Below are 22,692 nucleotides of genomic sequence, written 5' to 3'. Positions count from 1 at the left end.
TTACTCGTATCCAGGCCAGTACCACGAGAAGGTAGGGATAGGAGTTGCTGGGCAAGAGGCTAAGGACCACACAAAGGGTTCTATTTGATTCCTGCAGGTACGCGAGGTACCAATGGTACGCCAAGTCCAGCCATTTACCGTGCCATTTTTCGTATCCAATTTAGCTAAAAAATCGTAAATTTATTGTGATTGGAAGAAGCATGCTTTATGAATATAGCGTTATTTGACCCTAATTTTTGTGGTAATCAATTCTTATAACGGAATGTTAAATAAGTTCTTGATAAAGCTCATTTGATTTCATTACAATTTGAACAGTGAAGTGCCGTAATCCGGAGTCAATTTGATCACTGGGAAAAACTTGATCAGGTCGGTACGTCATATGGTACAACCTTCTTCGATGTCTGGCACCATTTTAGAATCCAAGATGACGACTTACGGTTTGTGAAAATCACTTGATGCAATATGTCTATTTCTGGGACGGAATCGATGAGTAGATCACAAAAATCGATGTCTGACACAATTTTGGAATTCATCGATTCCCGTCATCTACTAATCAGTAATGTTTCGGAAATACCCATATTGCGAGTATTTCAAGTGATTTTCATAAACCGCAAGACGCCATATTGGATTAAAAATGGTGCCAGACACCGATTTACGGCATGTACTCATCTACACCGTTTTTTTAAAACTTATATTGCATGGGTTATAAATAATTTCCAAAAACCGGACATCGCCATTTTTGATTTCAAAATGGCGTCAAACTTCTGTTTCCGTCATGCTTATCGATACTCTCGAGAAGAACCACGGATAAACCCCGCCTCTTCGAAAAACACCTTTAGAACAACCGACAACTTTTAAGGCTCCCCCAAATAAAGCGATAACGACGAAAAATCTCCGCGATTACATCGTTGTGTCGCTGCAAGCACTCTTATACGATACTACCTAGACCAACGCGACGAAATCGCAGTGAAATCGCGCCTCCGTGGTTTGGACACGCTCATAAACTGTGCATGCAGCGAAATCGTGCCGATTATTTGTCGCTGTCGCCGTAAAAATCCGCCTTGATTTGGGGGAGCCTATATGCTTCTGATTCTGTTTACGCTCGAAATTCAAACTAACGTCCCTTCTTTCTATGCTTCAAAATCAAACTTATGCTACAATTCTTATGACGCTCCCCCCAGTAAGGGGCGTGAAAGAGAATGGGCTGTACACCATTAAAATTGTACATAAAAATTTCAAACTAGTTGTCCCGGCAATCTTCGTTCTGCTCACGGTGTACTATATTGAGAAGGTAATATATTCCGAAAACTGACAGCTACTTGACGACGTCATTTCATCCACCACGAACAAATTTGCGAAAAAAATGATCTAGTGGTCCGGAAGGTCATATAATTTCCATACAAAATGCGACATTAGTCTTGTTTCGTTTTCCTGATTGATCCGGAGCCTTTCCCAAACTTTTTCATCGCACTATCACGTTGCATCCCTTGTCGGGTGCAACTGTGAAAAACTTATGTCAATCCGTTCTCAAGCAATTTCATGACATACAAACACCACTCCATTTTTGTGTATATAGAAGATAGAAGATTATGCTTTGACCCATTCTCGGCTGAACAAAAGGAAGAAGTTAATAATTGTTTTTTTTTATCTACTTACCCCGCCGTACCTTATCGAGAATCTGTAGAAAATGTCAATTAAAAGGAACGTCACCATTTAAAACAAAAACCCGTTTTCAATAATTTGATTATATGTCATACAAATAACCCTCTCTATATTTTTTAAAGTATCCTCTCCACAAATCCATGCGATCTTTACAAGGATTATTTTCCATCTCACATGTCACGTCGATTTTCAACGAATCCAAGTCGAACTGTTCGGAATGTCTGTCGTAGTTTTTGACGGTAGTCCACTTGAACGGAAGCAACTGATCATCTCTATCCGGAGTTGGATCGCTATACTTGGCAAAGTTAGTCCACATTCGCACCATTGTCCTTCCTACGCGATACTCGTCACTCGAGTCAGAGAGTTTAGGCAACATTTTAGACCTTTAAGAAATAAAAGTATTAAACGACTTGGCTTGATATTTGGGATTCGCATTCTTTCTTACTGGAACAAGTAGAATAAATCGTCTCCATGACAGGCTCCTTTAACGTGACTCAAATTGAAAATCTTTTTCGTGAAACCTAGTTTTCCATCAAAGCAAAACCGATAGTGATACTGCTTCACGTTGGGCTGATATTTGGCTATCCATTCGGCGCTCAAGTTCGTGTTGGTTACGAAAATGTTGTCAGACAGAACGTCACAAAGCTCATCGAACGACTTTTCTCCAATCGGTTTGTTTCCAAAGTAGAACTGGCGTACCTCTTTGCCAACTTCCGTCTTATTAAGGCTTGGAGGGTTGCCCAAAAGTTGTGGAACAAGGCGTTCCGGATCTTGGGCGAAATCATTCAGTCGCTTCCGTACCAACCATATTCCGAGAATCCCTTCGCCATCTGTGCAGCCGTTGATCAAGGGCATTCGAATGGTATCGAAAGATTTCAAAATTTTCTCTGGTGGTTCGGTGATGATGCTGTCTTCTGTGAGGACATCTTCTATGACCGGTCTGAAATACATTTGTAATGCAAGGCGTCTCTCGGTTTCAGTTCCAACTTCGGTCTGGTGTTTTATGAGCAGTTTTGCCGGCGTCTTACGAAGTGTGTCTGCGATCAAAATTGAGAGTTATGGATTATTCAACTTTCGAGGGGAACGCTACTACGTTCAAACCTACCAAGCACTTTAGTATCATCATTTCCATCATATCCAAACATTTGTGCGTGCTTTCGAGCCTTGTTAGCTGGATCTTGTTGAAAGAACGATTCTGAGCAAGCAACACCACTTTGGCAAATAACTTTGTGGAAGTATTTCCTGTAATTGAGAAACTATATTATAAACACAACTAAGTTTAACTGGCAGTAGGTGCAATTTATCTTAGTGCACAAAATTGTAAATTTCATAGTGAAACTTATTTAATTTATTCAAAATTTAGTGTTAAAAGTGTTGGTGAAATTTGTATATTGCAACATAAAATCATGTAGTTGGAATTTGTGTTTATTTTTTTTTTCTATCTTCATTAACGAGATTTTTAGCTCATCTCGGGACTAATGGCTTTATTTCCCTTCAATGAGCACAATGAGTCTTGTACTGGAGGTAATAAAAGTATTAATCAACTATGTGTGTTGTATATCGTAATGGGACATTCAAGGAATGAATGACCTCAACAAGTTTGATAATATTATCTGAACACTCCAGCATTGTCATCTACCGATTGAAATAATTGCCATAGGTGAAAAATGGATCAAAAACGAAAATGGAAGTTTAATCAAAGTCCAAAGTCTTTTTGATGGTGATGCCAATATTCCAATGAATGCTCCCAGTAACATAGTATTCTTAAAAAACAGGTCACTTTTGGAATCGAATGGGATTGCATGTTCCAATAGTTTTCCCACAAGGCCAATAAAATCTAATTTACTGGGTCATGCTGTGTGCATAATTGGTGATCTGGTCTTTTTTAAAAATGATACATTTGTTTCCTATCAAAGTGACCACTGCATGATAATTAAATCTTTACAGTTTCAAAAATAATAAGTATAATGAGAATCTTTCAAAAAATACTCCACATTGCACAAATTTGGACACATATCAACCGAATTAAAAAAAAAAGTTCTAAACCTAATGCAATTGAACTCAAAGAAAATATAACGGTTTTAAAATAGATAATAGCCAACAAGTTTGTGAAATATTCAATAAATACTTCTCTAACATAGCTGTAACAGCTGATCCACTGTCGCAGGGTTCTCAATACTATTTTTCTAACTCCGACTTCCTTAATGAAGTAACTTTGCTCATAAATGATTTCGAATCCAAAAAAAGGTGGTGGTCTGATCTTATAACGCCAGATGTTGTTAAGCATAGTTCTGTAAGTCTTTCCAAAATTCTTTCACACATTTTCAATATGATAGCGTATATCCTGATTGTTCAAAAGTAGCCAGAGTAATTCCAGTTTTGAAATCCGGCGATGTTAATGATGTAAGCAACTACAGACCTATTCCAAAGCTTTCCATATTCAATAACGTTTTTAAATAAATTAATATTAAATAGACTGGTTCCATTTTCAAATCAATATAAGGTGCTTTATAAAGTTTAATACAGATTTCTGCAGGGTAGTAAGACAAGGACGGCCCTTTCTTGAATTGCTTGATGATATCATCAAAGCCATTTATAATAAACGATTTGTTGGAGCTCGCTCCCTAGATTTGCGAAAAGCATTTGATATGTTGAACCACTCCATACTTTTGGAAAAATTGGAAGCATGCGCGATTTGAGGTGTGGCTTACGAAATAATACATTTCAATTTATCGGATAGAAGGCAATTTGTATCAATTGGCGATACTTCCAGTTATCTGAGGCCAATTACTGTAGGCATGCCTCAAGCAAAGCGTTAATGATTAAGCATAAAGTTAATCATGGTTAACCCACCGTCAATCGCCCTAGTGTACTGAGTACATGCACTTTACGAAGAGTCGAAAAATACGCTAATATATTCTATTCAAATTGATCCGGGTGTTGGTCCTATTGCAAGATCTACTTTACTCTTCTTTTTTCTATTTCTTTTTTTTCTTGTAGAGAAGAAATTTTTCAAAAAAAAAAAAAACTAGAAGTATTCGAAAGCATTATGATTTTGACCTTAGTTTTTACGCGTGTACTCAGTACACCAGGGCGACCGCTCGTGTAACTTTTATTCGCCGGGCCCGTCAGACGGGCAGTCGCGTCGTGTACTGAGTACACACGGAATAATATTGATTGTAAATCTAAAGCTAAGCAAGTTAGAATATTAATGTCTTCGGCTAAATTCTTCAGTTCAACGGTACCAATTGGACAGTGGACAGTAGCCATCGTATTGTGTCCCGGCGGAATTAATGCAGTGGATATTTCGCAATGCAACATTTCGAACACAAATATCTCAGGATCTAGAATTTTTAGCAACATGGTGTCTTCGGCAAAATTGTCCAGTAGGTAAAGAACAAACATGTGATAGGCCGCTTGTTTCGGAATGCTGCCAGTAGTTGGCACTAGTGAGCAGGAAAATTTTCAACACACAGATATCTCAGGATCGGCAAATGGCTAGGCATGGCGTACCATTGCACAGTGGTCCAGATAGCAAGTTTACGCGGACATGAACTTTTCGACGTCATTTTGTGGTTTTAGAGTATAGGTTGCTTCCCACAAGTGTCTCGAAATTAGTTGTACTACAATTCGTACTTAAGGTATTTTTTTTCTGCACTAATCGCAATAGTGTCCTATACGCCAACTTTTTTATGTTAATAGATAGCAAGTTGGTATATTCAGCAAAGTTGTAGCATATTTTAATACAAAAAAAATTTGTAGAACAAACTTTTTCTCTATCTCTTATACCTTCTGAGATAATTGACTTTTTATATTAAAAAAATGAAGAAAATCATTTTTTCACTCATAAGTCATTTGTTTACAAATTTTAGCAGCCTACTATGTTCTACAAAGTTTTTGCTACTATTATATTCTACAACTTTGGTAAATATACCACAGTTGTATTTCTTCTGGTTTTATTATTGTAGGAGATATTAATTTAAAATCATGCCGTATTACACTGCCCATAAAGGCATAACTGTCCCATATTGAAAAAGTAGGCATTGAGAAAACACCACTCAAAGTTTGAAGTTTGACTTCTCATACAAATGTTCATGTTTTTCTAGTACATTTCTACTTTCCAAATTCATTCAGCACAACCTCACAGGTAACTCATTTTGCTTCTATTGATCATCACAAAATATAAACTTGAACAAAATTCATGTTTCGCAGTTGCTATTTCGGTTGAAAGTTCATATAGAGACTGTTATGCCTTTATTTTTCAATATGGGACTGCACCTACCTCTTATTTTTCCACAACATTTTCAAACAAAATATGTAAATTTTTATGTGCATAGTAAAATACATATTAAAACATGGATGTTGCGACGAAAAAAGGTGTTGGTTCGAAAATCCATATGGGACAGTTATGCTTTTATGGGCAGTACAGGCCATGATATTTTTAAGACTATTTTCACACAAAAGTCATGGCCGCCGCGATTCAGCATGAAATAATCAACACCTGTTTAGATTTTATAGAGTGTGTATTTGTTTAAAAACATAATTTCAAAAAAAAAATCTTGCGCTTCTTCGTGCAATTCCGAATGCTTCTGTACGATTCGACGATTTGTCAGTGAGATCACTGGATATGATGTGAGTAGCAATCGCTGGAACACGTCAGTCAAGTTCACCAGTCGACTGAGCTTGAGGGAATGGTGCTCCCTTAATTTCCTTATGCACTTGTTGTGTGTCTCCTGGGCTATGACTACTATGACTGATTCCAATACGACTTAAACTACTGTAATAATTACTGCTGTACATAAATCAAAGACTCAAGATAAATAAATTTAATGCCTCTCATCTCTTGGCACATATTACCATTTATGACTTTTCATACGGCATGATTTTAAATTAAAATCTTCTTTGGGACGTTACGCCAGGAAGAAAAAGAAGAAGACAATAAGAAAACGAGAAGAAGTACAACTGTGGTATATTCACCAAAGTCGTAGAATATAATAGTACCAAAAACTTTGTAGAACATAGTAGGCTGCTAAAATTTGTAAATAAATGACTTATGAGTGAAAAAATGATTTTCTTCATTTTTTTCATACAAAAAGTCAATTATCTCAGAAGGTATAAGAGATAGAGAAAAAGTTTGTTCTACAAAGTTTTTTGTATTAAAATATGTTACAACTTTGCTGAATATACCAACTTGCTATCTATTAACATAAAAAAGTTGGCGTATAGGACACTATTGCGATTAGTGCAGAAAAAAATCCCTTTCGTACGAATTGTAGTACAACTAATTTCGAGACACTTCTGGGAAGCAACCTATACTCTAAAACCACAAAATGACATCGAAAAGTTCATGTCCGCCTAAACTTGCTATCTGGACCATTGTGCATTGGTACCTCGCGTACCTGCAGGAATAAAAAAGATCCCTTTGTGTGGTCCTTAGCCTATTGCCCAGCAACACCTATCCCTACCACCTCGTGGTATTGGCAAACCGGGACAATCGGCGAAGACCACAGCGACGTAGAGGGACTAGCGATTAGAAGCTCGGTACGTGGATCTGTAAATCTTTCAACTTCATCGGGAGCACACGCATACTCGCTGACGTGCTGAAGGACCGCGGATTCGGCATCGTACCGTTGCAGAAAGTGTGTAGGAAGGGATCATTGGTGCGAACGTTTTAGGGCTACCAGAGCTGCTGCAACACACATGAGCTGGGAACAGCTTTTATAATGATGGGTGATATGAAAAGGCGCGTGATCGGATGGTGGCCGATAAATGAGTGAATGTGCAATTTTTTTTTTTTTTCTTTATTTTAGTGTTTTTTAACTTAAAGCTAGTTCAACACTCGTCAGTAGAGGTCACCGAAATGGTGCCTCAGAAAAGAAGGACCCTTAAGGGGTGCCTCTTTCGAGCCCAACCAAGGGGTCTCGACAAACACAGAGTAACGCTATTTTAGCTGACTCACTGGACAGTCGACCTGTCGTTGTTTTACATGTAACACCCATCGACAGTCTTGAATTGAAATATCCTAATTGTGAATGCGCACCGCATAGTGCGAAACTTCCTTGTTTTTGAAAAATTTGATAACCTAATTGCGTATAGCCGCCGACTTTGGCGGTGGACATCTGCTTAGCCGGACTAAGCTGGCTTGTAGTGTTGGGTCATATTTGTCCGTACAGGTTGATAGCTTTTAGGAACTCTATTAAAGTTGACACGGTGGCCGCGTCGTTTCCTAGGGAGCTGCGGATACTTCCCGAAATTCCGAAGGATCTCCGGGCTGATTCGTATTGCGGACATGTACATATAAAGTGCTCGACGGAGTTCTGAACGCCGCAGATTGAGCACATCCGTCTGAAAGGACCACGTCCATCCATGTTATGAGAAACCCGCGTATGCCCGGTTCTTAAGCGGGAGATGACTCGTTGATCGTGGAGAAGAGGACAATCAACCCAGTTTTCGGTTGAGAGTTTGATTTTTCGCAGGTGCGGAGAGTAAGACTGAGCCCATTCAGTACCCCATACGTTCTTGAAAGTTTTCGTAATCCACCTTTTGACGTCATCGAAAGGAACCGTTTCTTCGAAACGAGGAGAAGAATGGCCAGTCCCGACGAGGTTATCGGCAGCTACATTTCCGGGTATCCCACAATGTCCGGGAATCCATGCGTAGGTTGTGTTCGGCAGAGCATTCTCTAGCGTCCCCTGAATCCATGGATGTGTGGGCCTTTCAGATTGCAAGGCAGAAACCACGCTTGCTGAATCTGTAAGGATTAATACTGGTCGGTCGGATGGTATGGTGGCTGCTATGAAAATAGCAGCGGCTTCCGCGGAAAAAACGGAGCATATTATGAATGTGCAAGTTGAGGGTCAAAAACCGGTTCTTCAATATAATAAACGTGCAAAGCTCGCACTGATGATGACAAAGACGGTTTTTACGTGCAGCTCGAACGCGAGTACGACAACTGCCCAAGCCACGACTCCAAAATCATCGTAAGAGATCTAAACGCTCAGGTTGGCCAGGAGGAAAACTTCAGACCGACTATTGGAAAGTTCAGCGTCCACCAACTGACGAACGAAAACGGCTTCGTGCCGCAAGGCGAGATGTGCAGAGATAAGGATGGGAGCATCTTGACGGTCGAGCGTGAGGTGACTGAGAGATGGAAGCAGCACTTCGACGAAAACCTGAATAGCGTCGACAGCATAGGCAATAAAGGTCGGAACAACGGAAGAAATGCCTTTGTCAGTACTGCGGCCGATGGAAACCAACCAGCTCTCACTTTGAGGATAGTTAAGGATGCCATTCACTAGCCCAAGAACTATAAAGCTGCTGATAAGGATGGTATCGGAGCCAAACGCATGAAGATGAGCCCGGAAAGGCTGGCTATTTGTCTGCACCAGCTGAGAGGCACAATCTGAGAAACAAAACAGCTACCGGAGGACTGGAAGGAAGGGTATTTACCTAACCTACAAGAAAAGCGACAAGTTAGATTGTGAGAACTTCCGAGCGATCACCATTCTAAATGCGGCCTATAAAGTTTTATCCCAGATTATCTTCCGTTGTCGGTCACCTGTAGTAAACGAGTTCGTGGGAAATTAACAAGCCGGCTTCATTGACGGCCGATCGACAACGGACCAGATCTTTACTGCACGCAAATCCTCCAAAAATTGCGTGAATACCAGGTGCCAACGCATCACCTTCTCATATAATTCAAGGCGGCATACTGTAGTATCGACCGCGTAGAGCTATGGAAAATAGCTATGGAAAATCTTGGACAAAAACAGATTTCCTGGGAAGCTCACGAGACTGATAAGAGCAACGATTGAAGGTGTGCAAATTTGTGTGAAGATTTCAGGTGATCATTCCAGTTCGTTCGGATCCCGCCGGGTACAACGACAAGGTAATGGACCCTTGTCCCAATTGTTCAATATTGCGCTAGAAAGTGTTATGCGGAGAGCCGGGCTCAACAGCCTGGGTACTATTTTTTACGAGATCCAGTCAATTTGTCTGTTTCGCGGATGATATGGACATTGTCGGACGAATATTTGAAAAGGTGGTAGACCTGTACACCCGCCTGAAACGTGAGATAACAAAAGTTGGACTGGTTGTGAATGCGACCAAGACAAGTACATGCTAGCTGGTGCGGCCAAGCGCGACAGGGCTCGCCTAGGTAGTAGTTTTACGATAGACGGGGATACGTTTGAGATGGTCGACGAGTTCGTCAACCTTGCTGACGGCTGACAAAAACGTTAACCGTGAAAGGCGCATCATCAGTGGAAGTCGGGCCTATTCTGGCCTCCACAAGAAGCTGCGGTCAAAATAGATTCACATTCGCTCCAAATGTACCATGTTCAAAACGCTCATAAGGCCGGTAGTTCTCTACGGGCATGAAACGTGGATGATGCTCCAAGAGGACTTGGCCGTGCGGTTAGTGTTACCAAGCATGTTGCCGCATCGTGTCAAGGAATGTGGGTTCGATTCCCGCTTCAGTCTGGAAAACATTTCGTCAGTAACGTTTTCCGATTGTTCCACTGGGCGTTGCATGCTAGTTCGTTGTCTAGTGTGGTGACTCCTTCAAAGGACATAACCGTCCACTGGAAGCATTAATGTGTAGGTGTCTTTAACTGTTGTACAAAGTACATCAGCGCGTCTAAACAGTAGATTTTTCTTTTTTTATGTATTCGAATCCTCTGCGCAGAATCTCAATAGAAGAAGAAGAAGATTGGAGTATTTTGAATTTAATTTTGAAAAATAATTGCTTATCATTAACAGATACGCGTATTTCCACTTGTAGTCTTCTTCAGTTTCAGTTACTCATATTCACTGCTTTGACTACCACCGAAATACGCGTATCTATCAAAGATAAGCCATTAGAGCGGAAATAAAAGGTACAAGATATTCCATATTTTTCAAATAAAGGCTTGTGCAATTATCAATATTATCATCAACATATCATATCCATTAGAGTGGTTCAAAAATCGTTTTTGTTCCACACCGCTTATTCAATTTTACATCAAATTCTAAGTGTCCTCAAAATTTGAGCTCATTTTGATGAAAACTGAGACTGCACAAGCTCTTTAAAATTCGTATGGGAATTACTATGAGAAAAGCAACCAATTCATTCAATCGGTCATAGTGTTTACCCATGTGCTCTTGGGGATTACAGCTACGTTGATACTGTGAGATACATTCATCAGCTACAACTTTGCCGAAGTCCGATTTAAAAGGACGACCCAGTAATTAGTTATTGATTTTTGAATGAGTTGTGAAACTTTGGCTATAATTACACTGTTCGACAAATTTTTTTTTTTGGCTGGATCAGGGACGTGGTTATATGGGTCTTGAAGTGCAAGAAAAGTGTAGAAAGAGGCCGTTTTCAAATGATTTGCAGCACCCTTGGATTAGTTTTTGACAAAGTTTGAAAATTTTGCATTTTTCATCAAAAAAAGCGTAATAAGCAAAATATTAATATATTTTCAAATTCAATTATTCAACCATTGAATTAGCCAAAGCAATATTTTTCATTTCAGAAGAATATTGGCATCATTTTTATATATGAATTTGGAATGTTAACGATCATTAAACAAGCATATGAGGATGTGCACCATATAAATACTACTTATTTTTCTATTCCACACATATGGTTCATTATATAATAATTATTATAGGTTCAAGAAGACGCTTGATTAGGATTTAATTTTTTGCTCCATTTAATAAAGCAATGAGCAATGCAATCCAGTAACATTTGATTTCAACAACGATACGACTACGGAAAATTGATGTATCTGTTATGTTTATATGGGCTGGTTGGTCTAATAAACTCTTGGCAGTAATACAAAATTAGGTTGGACACTGACATGTAAGTGGTCTTACATGAGCTAGCAGGTTTATCAGGAGCCGATGGTGAAATCTGTGAAAAATGTGATAATAATGTTATTCACGATTTCCAAAGATTTTGATAGGTACTCATTAAGAACAGATTACCTATCGTGAGGTCCATGTTTTCTTAAAATGGGTTTAGTTGTAAGCATATTGGAAACATAAAGAAGTCGACCATTAAGGTTAAGTTTAAACTCGTCTCCCATATAAGGACAAACGTGTCCATTAATGAGCCCCCATTCCCATATCCTCGAAACGAGTAAAATGCTTTTCAATTAAGTGAAGAAACAATTTATCCATGCATTTATGATAAACAATTTTGCGAAACTTCACGTAATTTCTATTTTTTTTCTCTAAACAAGAAGACATAGAAAAACAAGTGTTTTACCCATTTTGAATATATATCAATTTTTTGTGAAATTCATTCCAAATCTTAAAACTGAAAGTTTAATTAAAATTGCCGAAAAACATGTGAAATTTAGAACCAAAAAATAAAAGAAAATATCGGAAACGGTTTAACCAGAAATTGTTTCATCTTACAAGTAAGAAACAGGCATGTAACCATTAAATCAGTTTTCACAAATGATTAGTATTGTGCACAGACTGAATCAAAAAGAGCTCATGCCTGCCTGAGCGGCTTTCGCAAAAAATGTGATAATAATGATTACTAAATTATTTGTTGCTATTTTATGTTATTCTGTAATTTTTCTAGGGATATTCCGAGGAAAATGAATGTCACGATAAGCAAACAATTTTTAATGAGTACCTATCGAAATATTTAGAAATCGAAAATAACAATGTTATCACATTTTTTTACAGACATCGTCTCCTGATAAACCGACTAGCGCATGTAAGACCACTTACATGTCAGTGTCGTAAGACCACTTACATGTCAGTGATGTAAGACCACTTATAAATTTTGTATTTCTGCTGAGAGTTTATTAGACCAACCAGCCCATATAAACATAACAGACACATCAATTTTCCGTAGTCGTATCCTTGTTGAAATCAAATGTTACTGGATTGCATTGCTCATTGCTATATCAAATGGAGCAAAAAATTAAATCCTAGTCAAGCGTCTTCTTGAACCTATAATAATTATTATATAATGAACCATATGTGTGGAATAGAAAAATAAGTAGTATTTATATGGTGCACATCCTCATATGCTTGTTTAATGATCGTTAACATTCCAAATTCATATATAAAAATGATGCCAATATTCTTCTGAAATGGTGCACGTTTCCCTGAAGCGATCTAGTGCTAAAAAATATTGAATTGAATAATTCAATGGTTGAATAATTGAATTTGAAAATATATTGATATGTTGCTTATTACGCTTTTTTTAAGGTGAAGATAAATCGAAGCCAAACCTCAAATTTTCAAGAGCACAAATCTGGAGAACCAAACATCCGTTTGAGCTGAAAACTTAATCGTTTGGTCACTAGCTGGTGGTGAGCAATCGATTAAGTTTTCAGCTCAAACGGGTGTTCGGTTCTCCAGATTTGTGTCCTTGAAAATTTGAGGTTTGGCTTCGATTCATCTTCACCTTAATGAAAAACGCAAAATTTTCAAACTTTGTCAAAAAATAATCCAAGGGTGCTGCAAATCATTTGAAAACGGCCTCTTTCTACACTTTTCTTGCACTTCAAGACCCATATAAACGCGTCCCTGATCCAGCCAAAACTTTTTTTTTTGTCGAACAGTGTTATTGGACTGTTCAGCAGGCATCACTATATCACTATGCAGTGAAACATAGTAGCCATGATTTGTGTGTGCTATCTTTCGCGCCAGGTGCAGCAATGTTGCCTGTTTAGAAGTTAAATGAGCACTGCTGAAGAATTTGTGACTGGATATAAATCAATAACTAATTACTGAGGCGTCCGATTTGAAAACTGTGTTCGGCAAACTTGTAGCTGACGAATGTATCTCACAGTATCAACGTAGCTCTAATCCTCAAGAGCACATGGGCAAACACTATGACCGATTGAATGAATTGGTTGCTTTTCTCATAGTAATTCCCATACGAACTTTAAAGGGCTTGTGCAGTCTCAGTTTTCATCCGAATGAGCTCCAATTTTGGGAGGACACTCAGAATTTGATCTAGAATCGAATCAGCGGTGTGGAGCAAAACATTTTTATTAACCACTCTAATATCCATGTTCTACCGGTGTTGGTATTATTTTGAATTTCTCAAAAAAAAAAATAAAATAAAAAATTAAAAAAAAATATATATATATATGGAATTATTGCAAAGCGATAGCACCGGTTTGTTTACGTCCGCGTGTCATCGAGCTTTTTTCCTTTTTCGAGGGTAATACTACACTAATAATCTGCCATCACGTCGCGATTTGGTCGTTAGTATCTGGACTTTTAGTGGAATGTGTTAGTTTCTCGATTAGTCGCGATCTAGTGAAGCTTTAAGCAACTTTTTGTTGGTGCAACAATCGCTCTTCCTACCGTAGCTAGTGCCACGACGCACTAGCATTGTAACCCGTTCGTTTTCGTGCACACCTTCATACGGAAAGAAGTTTTTCTGATTATCATTCGGCTACTCGGCTTCGGCCATGGCCGAAGCTAGTCAAGGCTCCCGAACGGGGGGGCCTCTAGGCGATCCCCCTGAAAACACGTTTGGAACACTAATTCCCCATTGGCTGATGAGCCACGACGAAATTGGCTATCAAATTGTGCTCGTTTTACAAGCCCGCCAGCAAACACCATCGGACAGCCAGGAAAACAACTTTTCGTTGAAACGGCTCCCCAGTCCGTTTATCATTGGAGCATCGGTGGAACAGTTGATAGGACGACAGGAAGCCAGGAAAGTTAATGCAACTAAGGAAAACAGAGGAACTAAGTATCTGCTTCGCACAGACGCCCGCTCAATCGCTGAAAAACTGTTAACGCTTACGGTGCTCGTTGATGGAACACAGGTAGAAGTGTTTGCACACAACACGTTAAATTCTGTGCAAGGTATCGTTTACGAGTTGGACACTGTCAACGACGATGAGCAGGAGATTTTGAAACACTTGGAATCCCAAGGAGTGACCAACGTTCGTCGTATTCGTAAACGAGTCAATAACGTTCTTCGAAACACTCCACTTTTAGTGTTGACACTGAAAGGAGCCGTCTTACCTCAAACAATTTTCTTCGGTTTACTAAGAGTCCCAATAAGAACGTACTATCCTTCACCACTCCTGTGCTACAACTGCGGAGTTTACGGACACTCAAAAAACGTCTGCAAGGGGACATCGATATGTCTCAACTGCTCCAAAGAATCCCACGTAGCCAAGGGAGAACAGTGTCAAAATCCACCATTCTGCCTGCATTGCAAAAATGATCATTCAATCATTTCACGCGACTGCCCTACCTACCAACACGAAAAGAAAATAATCCATCACAAAATCGACAACCGAGTATCCTTTGGTGAAGCCCGCCGCGTGTTGAATGAAAACCAGAAGGACACGTACGCCAGCGCTCTTCAGCATCGTCTACATCAAGTGGAATTGGAGAAGGACACTATCATTAGAAATCTGAGGAATGAGCTAGAAGCAGTCAAAGCAGAGATGGAGCATTTAAAAACATCATTGAGAGCTCAAAGCACCAATATTGTATCGCAAAACATCGATATTTTCCCCCCAACCATCACTTGTAGCACTCCACCTGCTGACCAGACACCATCCATGCCCGAAGCAGTTGATAACCCGGAAACTAACGGAAACCAAATTAATGGAAGAAAATCGCGTAAGGACAAAGCATCAATGTCACCCCCAAAAGCCCCGCCAATCTCCAAAACTCAAAGCACACTTCAAACAATGAAATTGCGAAACCGAAGTCGGAGCGATAAAAGAACGAATGCATCTCCGCCTGACATTGACCTCGACCCCAAGGGGAAACGCAGACACCTGACCAATAACGATGGCTGTAAATAACCCCGTCACTCCAATCCTCAATGGTTTCGACCCGGCAATTCATCCAGACTCTGGCATGGACACCGTTCATAACATACCAAAACACAAAGACGAAGACCAACGCAATGTCAAGGAGTACGATTATGGTAATCTCAAAAACAACATATCCCGAGTTAAAATGCGGTTTGAGGGAGGGGAATGTGCAGTACCCCCCTCACTTCTAAACGGAGAAGCGAGTCTAGTCAGGGAGGCAATCCGGGACGTCTTTCCACCACCCGTTGACTGCCAAACTCCTAGCTCGGTCGCATATATCAACGCTGCATGCAACACGCAACTCTATCAAATCAACGTAGCCCCAAAACCGTTGCCAATAGCCGCTCTTTGCAACTCTGAAGCATACGACCACTACAACCAGTTTCGGCCTCTCCCCGGAAGCAGCAACGCAGTTGGACCCTGCTACAACTCCTCAAGCACTCCATTTCGACCTATATGCATCCGAGGACCGTACAACAAACAACATCAAATCAGTTCGCCAAGCGCGAGGCCTGCCACGTCGACCCTGACCAGAGATGTTCCGGTGCACGCCGATGAGCCTCCGGCGGCAGTCGACGTGGCCCTCATCTCCCCCCGGGCAAGTATCGATACATTTCTATCTCCTAGAGAACAGTCAAATTCCATTATGTTTTCCAACAACCCAGGAACCCCCGTATATACCAACACTCAAACACGTGACGAAGAGGATCTCGTGTCCGACGATACTTGCAGTAGTTCATCCCATCGCGATCGACCCGAAAAAAACGCTGTTCTTACAATGGAACATTCGCGGTCTCTGGAGCAACCATGCCGAGCTGTGCCACATAGTAACGCAAAATCCTCCAATAGCCATCGGACTACAAGAAATGATGTGCGGTGACGCTAGCATTGCCCTCCGGAAACAATACTCATGGAAACTAGCGAATCGACATTACTGTCAAGGTGCTGGGGCGGCTGGTCTTGGAATACTAAAGGAAATTCCTCACGACTTCATCAGCGTTGACGCTCGGATTCCTATTTGTGCAGCTCGGCTGCATAGCCCCCACAACATCACCATAGTTTCCATATACGTTCCACCAAACAGTCCTGATTCTGACGTAATAGATGCACTACAAAAAATCACACACAACCTTGAGCAACCATTTATTATTGGTGGAGATTTCAACGCTGCTCACGAGGTCTGGGGTAGTCCCAAATCATCAAAGGCCTAACACTACTCAGCTGGTTCGTCGAAAACGACTTTTTGGTTTTGAACAATGGGGAGCCTACGTTCATCAGTTCCACTCACGGAAGTGCATCGTGGATAGATCTAACGGTAGCATCTAAAAGTGTGGCGTTTAAGTTCCATTGGTCGATATCCAAAGATACACATGGAAGCGATCATTTTCCAATTAGAGTGTACACTGAGGACAGAGCTCCGAATATAAAACTCCGGAAGCGATGGCTATACAAAAATGCAGATTGGCCGAAGTTCGAGAGAGTCATCGAAAACCACCTGAACAACGATGCAGACAAAACCCCTTCTGTAGACGAAATTACTGAGCTTATCGTGAATGCGGCAAAATCAGCCATTCCTCAAACGTCAGGTCGTCCGCCAAGAAAAGCCGAGCTGTGGTGGACTGACGAAGTTCAATCTGCCATCAAAGAACGTAGGAAAGCGTTAAGAAAATTAAAACGAACTCATGCGACCGATCCGAACAGGGATGAATTACGTAAAGAATTTCAACAAGCTCGGAGCGCTGCCAGGAAAGTGGTCAACCATGCCAAGAAACAATCTTGGGAAACGTTTTGCAACTCTTTCAACCCCCAAACTCCAGTGGATATTCTTTGGAACAACTTCAACAAGCTTTCCGGGAAACGGAAGACCGGATTAAAAGGGTTAGTGATTGACGGTAAGCACGAACAAAACCCTATAATCATTGCCGAGCACTTTGCTAACCACTTTCAAGAAACATCTGCTGCTGATAACTCTGGAGACGAAAGAGAAGCTGAAAAAACCAACTCAGTCCCGGAACTTGCAGAGAACACCGCTCTGAACAGTGAATTCAGCTTTCAAGAACTCCTACGAGCGATTGACATCACTAAAGGGTTTTCTACTGGCAACGATAATGTAGGCTACCCAATGATTCGGCACCTACCGGTATCCGGAAAATTGGCCATGTTGAAATGTTTCAATCGGGTCTGGACTGAGGGAAAGTTCCCACCTTGCTGGAGAGAAGGGCTTATTGTCCCTATTCAAAAACCCGGGTCTCAATCGAGATCTGCGGAGAACTTCCGTCCAATCACGCTCCTTAGCTGTATAGGAAAGATATACGAGCGCATGGTAAATCATCGGCTCACAACCTTTCTAGAAAGGAACAACGTTTTACATCCTAGTCAGCATGCTTTCCGAACCGGTCGAGGTACCTCCACGTACTTTGCCGAACTCAAGGAGATTCTTGAAGGAGCAAAACGGTCTGAAACACACCTTGAGTTTGCCTTACTGGACATACGAAAAGCATACGACCAAACCTGGCGTCCTCACATATTACGTCAACTAAAACTTATTAACGTTGGAAGTCGCATGACAGCATGTATCGAGGAATTCCTGAAGGATCGCCGTTTTCAAGTGTGCTATGGTGGTTCTCTTTCTTCACAAAAAACTCAAGACAACGGGGTACCTCAAGGCTCAGTACTATCGGTTACGTTATTTCTTTTAGCTATGAACACGGTCTTTGAGATTGTACCAAAAAATGTTCGGATCTTGGTGTATGCCGACGATATCGTGCTAGTTGCAGAATCTAAACAGCAAGCAGCAGTGCGTCGACAACTTTTGCAAGCAGTTCTTGCGGTAGATTCCTGGGCCAAAAACATCAAGTTTCGATTATCAGCTAACAAATCGTGTCTATTGCACGTATGCCAAAGAAAACGACATAGAATGATGAAATCCAGACCTGCGATCGTCATAGATGGAGATGCTATCCCTGAAGTTAAAATTGCCCGTTTTCTAGGAGTGTGGATGAATCGTAGAGGTGAATTTAGAGCGCACGGGGCTAAAACAGCAGACAGCTTACGAAATCGAATAAATTTTATTAAGGCTTTAACGCCGAAAGCTAATCGATCATCTCTGTGGAAAATAATTAATGCTGTATGTCTCTCAAAGCTGATGTATGGCATCGAACTATTTGGAATGGAACTTACCAATACACTACAGCCTATCTTCAACGAGCTGCTAAGAATCTCATCAGGAGCCTTCAGATCATCCCCCATCTATAGTCTTGCAGTAGAGGCGGGCGAACTACCATTAGACCTTCGTTTAGCTGAAATATTCATCCGTAAATATTGTCGTTTAGCAGAAAAACCTGCCAACAACTACCCTCGATTCAGTGAAGCAGCCAAATCCGTATTCATGGAAATAACTAATGCTACAATTCCTGATATTGCAAGGCTAAAAAGGGTGGGCCGCCGCCCGTGGGACAGTCCTCGCATAAAAGTAGACTGGTCAGTCAAGAACGCTTTTAAAAAAGGGCAGAATACACAACTTGCCAGGACCTTAGTGCAAGAGCATCTCAACGGAAAATACCTCAACCACTACAAACTCTTCACAGATGGATCTAAAAGGCAAAACGAAGTTGGCGTTGGGGTTATTGGACCTCAATTACTAATTGAACAAAGCCTTCATCATCAATGCAGTATATATACGGCAGAAGCTGCAGCACTTGTAGCTGCCGCGCGATATGCTCCTAAGGGACCAACCGTCATCCTGTCAGATTCTGCAAGTTGTATAGCCGCCATCGACAAGGGGGATTCAAATCATCCTTTCCTACAGGAATTCGAGATAATTGCAGGAAGAAAGAACATCGTAGTTTGTTGGATTCCAAGTCACTCCGGAGTCTCAGGAAACGAAGAAGCAGATCGAGCAGCCGAACGAGGTCGATCCTCAAGACTACTCTACCAAACGGTACCCTCAGCCGATGCGATAAAATGGATCAAAGGGTTGTTCCGTTACAGTTTTCAGGAAAAATGGGACTCTCATCGCTCAACTTTTTTGCAAGCCTGTAAACCTTTGGTCGATAAATGGCACGATAGGAAAGACCGACGAGAACAACGTATACTAACGAGACTCCGAATTGGTCATACTCGGATGACCAAGCAGCACCTGTTCGACCGAACGTTATCAAACAACTGCGAAATATGCAACACTGAACTTTCTGTAGAACATATCTTACTGAACTGTATGAAATACGATGCTATTAGGGAAGAACTACGACTATGTAGTAACATTCAGATTGTACTAAGCAATAACGAAGATGAAGAAACGAAATTGTTAAATTTTGTCAAGAAATGTAACCTGCAACTATAAAAAAATCCTAAATAAAAGCGAATGAACCATTTGGTTTAAAGCTTAAAAAAAAAAAAAAAAAAAAATATATATATATATATATATATATATATATATATATATATATATATATATAAACGAACTATATATATGACTGTTCAACGTATTTGGGTTTCATTCGAATCTCCACCGGAATGGCTAAAACTTTGACAAAACTCTATTTTTACCGTGAAGATTGTTTATGTGGGGTTTTGTTGCATCTAGAATAGTTTTTTGTATTAAGAGAAAAATTATATGAACCAATTATATGGCAAAATATCTGCATTATACTGCTCATCTCGTCTTGTTGAGGAACTCTTCACTAATTTTTGTATCATTTTATAACAGATGTGAATGGTTTTAAATAATAAATTATGTAACTTTTCAATGGACTTAATATACATACCTCGAATTGGGTGAAAGATAATGCAAATATGCTGACATGCTGCCAGCACTTTCTCCAAACACAGTAATGTTTTCAGAATCACCTCCAAATCGGGAAATATTTTGCTTCACCCATTTGAACACAAGTAACTGAAAAAAAAATCATTATTCAAACTACTGTTAATGTACCGTTGTTAATAATTTCACCTGATCTTTCAATCCAGCATTCCCTTCAATGCCAGCTTCGGGTAAACACAAGAAACCCAACGGTCCGAGACGGTAATTCATTGTAACGACAACGACCCCTTCCTGTACCATATGAAGAGGATTGTAAACGAAGCTGCCTCCACTGCCACTATAGAATCCTCCTCCGTGGATCCACACCATGACTGGAAACTGAGTCGTTGAGTCTCCATTGACTGGCAAGCCCGGCGTAAACACGTTTAGAAAAAGACCCTCTTCTTTCCCCACGATAAACCGACCCATTTGTTGCATACAAGCACTGCGATCAACCAAACAGTCGACTACGGGTTTGTAGAATTTTCCAATCGGCACTGGTGGACGGAAACGAAGTTCTCCCACCGGAGCTTTCGCATAAGGGACTCCCTTGAAATAGTGATACGCCGATCCATTTGGAAGTGTCGCAGTTACTCCACGAAGCTTTCCCTCACTAATTTTCACGATTGGCCGAACCGGAGGAGGGAATATTTTGAGTAATTTGCTCGAAATTGTGAACTTTACCAGTGCAACCGCCGCCGCTAATATAGAGAGCAGAAATTCTATCATGATAAGATTGCCGTTTTTTGAATCGATATCAGCAAGATATTGGGAACTGATTACACTGAGCGGTTTATTCAGACTGATCTTTGCTGCGCACCGTACAAGTATTGCGTGATTAGAGCACATAATAGTACAGCTGTGTTTTTGCAATGATAAGCGACAGTTGTGTTGGTTTGCAAGCATGAATTAGTAGATGCGCATGTCTCTGTTTCATTCTTCACTTGATGTGATAACTGAAATTCATGACTCGACCAAATGTTAAATGTTAGTGCAAATCAGCATGGCTTTTATTCAAGACAAAGGACATGCCGTAATAAACCTATCTTAGAACTATATAGCCTAATAGATCATCGCTTCTCATGTGATGTTTTTATAGCATTAACCTATGTCACCTCATTAAGGTGGTGAACTTTATCGCTTAGCTCAAATTAGGGTAAAATGGTTCAAAATGCCACTTAAAGTACTTGAGTCGTTTTCTAGTACTAAGCTCCACATTTTAAGGCCATTCCAAGTGCTTACAGTAGTTATTCAATGTTTGCTTTCCACTTTGCCAATAAGAAAATATTTACGAAATTCAAGTTATTTTACCGTTTTCAAATCTCTTCGATAGGTTTGTTAAAAATGGGGGTGCTACAAAATGACCGAATGGAAGGGTAAGATGCCATTTAGTATGGAGGCCAAAGAACCAGCAACCAGGATTATCGATTAGTTTACTCTGTTGCATGGAAACGTTCCCTTGTTAATAAAATCATTGGGAATGCTAACAACTTAGATAAAAAAGTGTTTAATATTTTAATTTCATCGAGAAAATCGAGGAAAATTTATAGTTTTATCTGCAAGCTTGTGGCAGGAACTCTTGGGTAAACATATGTTAACATCGTTTGGCGAAGAATGGAAATTAAATCGTTCTAAATTAAATGATTCTATGAGTCGAGCTATTTTACACCATTAGTACGTATTTGGTGATGTTACCCTGATAGCAGTGGTTCGAATAAGTTACTCAACGTGACGTTTAAAAACACCTGTCTGTCTAACAGAGACTACTAAATGGTTGATCAACAATGTGTTACTCATGGTAGAAAATACTTAGACTTATATGTATACTAACTAACAGTGTATAGTAACGCAACAGCAATAAATTTCAAAGAATTGGTTACATATGGGTATTTTTCAATTAAATGAATAAGCTGCAGTAGGTTCTGTTCGGGATGAACCAATGTGAACAGTTTTCTGTGATCTTTTGTGATAAACCAGCGTCCTTTGTTTAGTGCATGTCGTTCTACTCCATTACTATCGAGAAATAATGAAGTAGTCGATATTTATGCAATTATCATTCTTTACCATTTTGTATAGAGCCTCTTTAGAAAAAGATACCGCTATTTATACCTTTTGGAGAAAACAGTTTAACACCATTAATCTCTCAAAAGCGCGCCGCTTAATCAGGCTCGGCCAGCATAGTGGTTGAAAGATACCGATTTTGACCATGCATCGGTACTCAAGCGTATCAAATTATTGCTTCTACTTATAAGGTTCAAAGTCGTTTTTTTAACTGTGAACAGGTTTCATCTCATTAGACATTAAGATTCCTTGAAGCAAGGAGCTTGTTCAGAATGTAGGATGTTTGCTACTCCACTGATTCAGAATCGTTTACCCCCTAGATATTCAAAAATAAGCCCTTGATCTTGGGAAGAATTTGTC

The 22,692-nt window shown here is 40.2% G+C and overlaps 1 protein-coding gene across 1 annotated transcript; it reads right to left on the bottom strand.

Moving 5' to 3' along the window:
• Nucleotides 1-1,729: 1,729 nt before the first annotated feature.
• Nucleotides 1,730-21,091, bottom strand: LOC5574470 (esterase B1). Its single transcript, XM_001655076.3, has 5 exons — nt 20,422-21,091; nt 20,237-20,364; nt 2,768-2,904; nt 2,108-2,699; nt 1,730-2,045 (listed from the first exon to the last, which is right to left on the bottom strand). Exons 1-5 carry the CDS (start codon nt 20,998-21,000, stop codon nt 1,745-1,747), a joined length of 1,737 nt encoding a protein of 578 aa, XP_001655126.3. The 5' UTR covers nt 21,001-21,091; the 3' UTR covers nt 1,730-1,744.
• Nucleotides 21,092-22,692: the final 1,601 nt, after the last annotated feature.

Source organism: Aedes aegypti, chromosome 2 (assembly GCF_002204515.2).
Source record: "Aedes aegypti strain LVP_AGWG chromosome 2, AaegL5.0 Primary Assembly, whole genome shotgun sequence".
NCBI classification, from domain to species: domain Eukaryota; kingdom Metazoa; phylum Arthropoda; class Insecta; order Diptera; family Culicidae; genus Aedes; species Aedes aegypti.
Note: the sequence above shows the minus strand (reverse complement) of the source record. Positions and strands in the feature narration are given on the sequence as shown.

Excerpts from the sequence above, each read along its gene's own strand:
- LOC5574470 (XM_001655076.3), bottom strand. The coding sequence starts at position 21,000 with ATGATAGAATTTCTGCTCTCTATATTAGCGGCGGCGGTTGCACTGGTA. Across the intron at positions 20,365-20,421 it reads ATGCTGGATTGAAAGATCAG|TTACTTGTGTTCAAATGGGT; the intron begins GTGAAATTATTA and ends TTTTTTTTTCAG. Across the intron at positions 2,700-2,767 it reads TGATGATACTAAAGTGCTTG|ACACACTTCGTAAGACGCCG; the intron begins GTAGGTTTGAAC and ends TTTTGATCGCAG.